General features: G+C 43.9%; 1 protein-coding gene across 1 annotated transcript in view; it reads left to right on the top strand.

The window, feature by feature from the left end:
- The first annotated feature begins 2,962 nt into the window (after positions 1 to 2,962).
- Positions 2,963 to 5,418, top strand: part of NDUFS5 (NADH:ubiquinone oxidoreductase subunit S5) — a 4,110-nt gene continuing 1,654 nt past the window's right edge. The window contains exon 1 of the mRNA XM_007947601.1: positions 2,963 to 3,178. Coding sequence (XP_007945792.1) covers positions 2,963 to 3,178 — 216 coding nt within the window. The remainder of the gene's footprint in view (positions 3,179 to 5,418) is intronic.

Raw genomic sequence — 5,418 nt, 5'->3', positions numbered from 1 at the left:
AGGCATCACATAACAGCGAACGTCTTAGAGTGTTTTTCGTGTGCCAGCCACCTCCTCAGTGCTTTACACATAATTCATATAAAGCTCATAGCAACCCTATGGTGGTGTTGTAATGTTGTTATGTGCCGTGGAGTCGGACTCGACTCATAGTGACCCCCTCCTTGGGTTTCCAAGGCAGTATCACTACGGAAGTAGATTGCCCAATCTTCCTCCCGAGGAGTGGCTGGTGGGTTTGAACCGCCAGTCTTCTGGTTAGCAGTCAAGTGCCTTAGGCACTATGCTACCAGAGCTCCCAAAGTATTATCTTTACTTCACAGATAAGGAAACTGAGGCATACCAAAACACTAAACTCACTGCCATGGAGTTGGTGGCAACTCACAGCGACCCCTCCTTGGGTTTCTAAGGCAGTATCACTATGGAAGTAGATTGCCCCCTCTTCCTTCTGAGGAGTGGCTGGTGGGTTTGAAGAGCCAGTCTTCCGGTTAGCAGTCAAATGCCTTAGGCACAACGCTGCATAGTGAGGCTAAAAAACTTTCCCAGGGTCACATAGAGGGGACGTCGACAGAATCTGAGCCCTCCAAGTCTGATCCCACAGTCCCTGTGCTTAACCGTTACTAATGTGGGAAGGGAACCAAAGTTCTTTCTCTCGCACGCCTCTGATCAAGTCCCTCGCCAATCAGAGATGTGAGAGTGCGAGGATAGAGCAGGAACTCACTAACGGCTAGGTCTTCTATAAAGCGGTCGTCTAAACCAAAACCAAAACTAAACCAAACTCACTGCCATGGAGTCAGTGTCGACTATGACCACCCCTCCTTGGGCTTCCCAGGCGGTATCTCTACGGAAGTATATTGCCCAGTCTTCCTTCCCAGCGCCAGCCTTCTGATAAACAGTCAAATGCCTTAGGCCCTACGCCATTACAACGAAGGTCTATAGGAAGTCCATATACCCGCAAAGAAAACCTCCAAAAGACAACCCATGCAGCCGCGCAGGCGCACATCCACAGGCTTGGTTTCTATGGTTTCCAGGATGCGAAAGCAGAGGGAAGGTCGGCTCCAGGCGTCGTGCTCCAAGTGTCGCGGTGCTGGCATGCTTTGCGGCAGGCACCCGAGTCTCAATCGACCATTCAGTAGCGGCGGCCAACGAGAAGAGAAGAGGGACTCTCGGCAGTACGGTATGTGCTGCGTATGTCCGTGCGGCAGTTTAGGCTTAGGCGCTGCCATTCTAGGTTTATATAACAGATTTGCTCTTGGCTTGCTGCGTGTCTTGGTAGTCCAGGCCTGACCTCTGGACATGTTCTCAGCCTTCATAGGCTCTTCGCCCCACAGCCCGTATCACCCGAGCCGTTAGACTGCACCTATCTCCGCACTGTTTGGAGGTTAATTTAGCTCTCTACCGGACTAATGCTCTGGCCTTCTGTTCCTTCACCTAAAGTGCACGCTCCATATCCCGTCATGATTTCGGCCTCCCCAGCCTTTTTAGTTTGTTTCCTCTTCCTTCCCGTCATGCACCCTGTCCGGTCTGAGTCTTCTCAGTGTTTTCCGCTGTTGCCATAACCTGGAATATTCTGTCCATTGATCTTCACTTGGCAAACTCTTAACCCATTTTAAAGCATTTGCAGGTGTCCTGGGCAGAGCAGATGCTCCCTTATTTGAGCTCTTACTTTCTGGTCTCCTTCGAATAGATGAATAGCTCCCAGTGTGTGTCAGCGTTTTAGTGTCTCCGTTGGAGCTACGTCTTTTTCTTATTCCAGTGCGTGGAACGTAATTACTCAGTAAATAACTGGGAGAATGGATAGAAAATTTTTAAATTAAATTCGTTGGTAAATTTACTGTCCTTACACAACTATAGTGACCCTTTTTTGTGCTTCCGTCCATCCTCTTGTGCAGTTTTTCTTCACTATTATTGTAATCATTTTTTCATTTAACATTATTATGTGTTTTCCACATATATTATCTTTTTTTCCCAATGTCTGTATCATATTTTACTTTAATAAAACACCAAACCAAATCCCCTGAATGATAATTCTGACTCCTAGCGACCCCCACTGGATTCCCAAGGCAGTAAATCTTTACAAAGGCAGATTGCCTCATCTTCCTTCTGCACAGCCCCTGGTGGGTTTGAACCACCAACCTTATAGTTAGTAGTCAAATGCCTTAGGCACTGCACCACTAGAGTGCCTATATTCTACTCAGGGGTGCCAGAATTTAATTTTCCTTTTCTCTAGTGCACATTTAAGTTGTTTGAAATTCATTTTTTCCGGCAGTCACTGAGGCTACTTGCCCCTGCCCTCAAGGCAGTCAGTCCTATGTTGTTGTTGTTGTTGTGTGCCGTGGAGTCAAACCCGACTCATAGTGACCCCTCCTTGGGTTTCTGAGGCAGTATCACTACGGAAGTAGGATTGCCCAACCTTCCTTCCTAGGAGTGGCTGGTGGGTTTGAACCTCCAGCCGTCTGGTTAGCAGGCAAGTGTCTTAGCCACTATGCTACCAGAGTCAGTCCTATAGGGGAGACATAATAGTAAATGGTCTATTACAATGGAGTGCAAAGTATGCCTATGGGGCTCCTCAAAGATTATAGCCTAGAAAACCCTATGGGGCAGTTCTACCCTGTCACATGGGTTTGCCATAAGTCAAAATCATCTCCACAGCACACAATAACAACAACTTTAGCATAGAGAGGTTTTGTGGTTTTGTTTGTTTGTTTGAATTTTTGTTTTATGTTTCTGCATCATTCTTTAGTTCTCTTCCTTGGGTTTTTTGAAAGCACAGAAATGGCTCATCTGCCATAAATTGGAAGAACCTGTCGAGTGAAAAAGTTTGACAAAAAGAATTGGGAAAGTGGTATCAAGTAACTTTCCAGAGAGATGGCTGTTTAATCATAGTTAACAATTTACTTTTTCTTAGACATTTCTCATTTGGTTGCTTTATTGTGTCATTATTTCTTTTTTATTTTCCAGTGCAGCCATGCCTTTCTTTGATGTGCAGAAAAGGCTGGGTATTAACATAGACCAGTGGATGACAATCCAGAGCGCTGAGCAGCCTTACAGGCTTCCAGCTCGATGCTATGCTTTTGAAAAAGAATGGATAGAATGTGCCCACGGAATCGGTGGTATCCGGGCACAGAAGGAATGCAAGATAGAGCTTGATGATTTCACAGAATGTTTGCTTCGTCAGAAAACGGTGAGGAAGTGGTGGAGGTGCGAGCTGAATTGCTGTTTTGTTTCTTTGGGACTACTCGTAAGAGTTTTTAATGGATTGTTGGGCAATGGCTTTTGTGGTAAAACACCTACTCTACTTAGGTACCATGACAAGGAAGTTAAACGCCTTCAGATTGGTGGAGGCCCACTGTTCCTCAGTGTACTTTCTCATCTTCCACTGTAGCCATCAGGCTAGAAATTGCGTATGTGTCTATTTCCATTTTGCAGTGGGCTGTAAAACAAAGAATATCAACCAGCCTTGAATATTTGCCCTTGAAAATCTTTGGGTGACAATATTTCAAATTCACGGAGCCTTCATTAGGGAAGAGGTTAAAACTCTGCAGATCTGCTACATTGAATCTTACATAGCAGTCCTAGGACAGATTTCTATTCTGGGGTGATGGGGGTGTTAATGAGATTGCTTTAGGTGAGTCTGGCCACAGATGAAGAAAGAAAATGGATATTAACAACATGATGTCCATCTTTGCTAGAGTTGAATGGGGAGCATAACATAATAGGGTTCTGTTGTTGCTGAAAGAAGAAATCCTAAATGGCTATGGCTGGCATTTTGCCCATTTCTGTGTTTCAGCTATAACAAATAGAAATGTTTTTATTGCTCCCTACTCCTTGGGGTTTGGGAAGACAATTTAGATTTTCAGTTAAATTTATACCATAGTTATCTGGAGCAAAATTCTCAAATATTTTACCTCAACATCTATGTGATGGCATTGGAGTGAAATGAAGCCAAACTTGGAAGGAAAGAGGTAGGGTAGCATCGGGTGATAATTTAGCTTTGATCTCTGTAGGATTATTGATCATTGAATAATACTTTATGGTCACTGAAGAACCAGTGGAGAGTCCCAGTTGGCCACCTTCCAGCTATTTAGTTCACAACATGCTTTCTCATATAGTTCCCAAGGTTATTTATTATTCAGATTCAGACTTTCCTCATTTTGGAAGAGAAGGCAGTCTGGTGAGGTGAAAGAACATTGGCTTGGATGCCAACCACTCGGGAAAGTATCAAAACTGGAGATCCTGAATAGAGTGTGAGGAAAAATGTGGAACATAATCCAACAACACAGTAATGACCAGAATCACTGGTTGGATGGAGTCTGGTGGGACCGGCAATACTATGGCCCTGAGATACACTTCGGGCATGGAACAAAACTCAATCCCAGGGGCTGGCTCTCAGCCCAATAGTAAACAAGATGTATACGCAGACCCCTCAATCCAGGGTGATGCACCCACATACTCTATGGAGATACATCCCTTGGAGCAATTGATGAGGGGCAACATTCACACAGAGGAAATGTAGGACACACAGGAGTGCGTAACTATGAGGGGCTTGGTGGGGGTCACTGGGAAGGGAGGGGAGGAGAGTGGGTTAGGGTTGGGGATGGTAATTAGGAGTGAAATTAAGTGTACACGAAAAGTTGAATGTAAAACAAACTCTGCTCTGTAAATTTGCACCTAAAGCACACACACACACAAAATAGTAATAAAAAGAAAGAACTTTGGATTGGGTGGGACTCAGGAAAGGCTGGTTTTGATGCTGCTTTTGTCACCACTAGTTTTGTGACTTTGGATAAGTCACTTTCCCTTCTTGGTCTTGGTTTCTTTATCTGGAACAATTAAAGAGTTGCTCTAAGATTACTTCCTAATTCCGTGTGTGTAGACAGATTTCCTTTTTAGAGGTCAACTAAACCTTCCCATAGAGGAAGGAAACTAGTGAATCGGGGATTTTGGAATCATTCTGTGTTTTACTTCAGTTTGTCATTTTCCTAATCTTCACATTGATTATATCTGGGGAAAGCAGTGTGTCACCTAAAGCTTTCTCCTAGCTTAAGCTCTTAGATGCAGTTCTTTGAATACAGTAATACAGTATAAATACTTAATATTTATTAAGTATTCTAAATATTTAATTTATAATCATGCATATATTTCTGACAACGGTCCTGTGAGATAAGTTGCTATTATTTTCCTGCTTATACAATGAAACACCTGAGGCAAAGAAATGTTAAGGATATTCTCTAAGATCAAATACTAAGTGGTAGAGCTGAGATTTGAATCTGGCAAGGCTGGCTACAGAGTCTTTGTTTTTATCCATGCGTTAAGTGGTTATTAGTGCTAGCTTGGGAGCTCTGGTAGCATAGTGGCTAAGACACTTGCCTGCTAACCAGATGGCTGGCGGTTCAAACCCACCAGCCACTCCTCGGAAGGAAG

This window comes from Orycteropus afer, unplaced genomic scaffold (genome assembly GCF_000298275.1).
Source record: "Orycteropus afer afer isolate SDZICR_OR568_19922 unplaced genomic scaffold, OryAfe1.0 scaffold00192, whole genome shotgun sequence".
Taxonomy (NCBI): domain Eukaryota; kingdom Metazoa; phylum Chordata; class Mammalia; order Tubulidentata; family Orycteropodidae; genus Orycteropus; species Orycteropus afer.
This window is presented reverse-complemented; position numbering and strand designations above follow the sequence as displayed.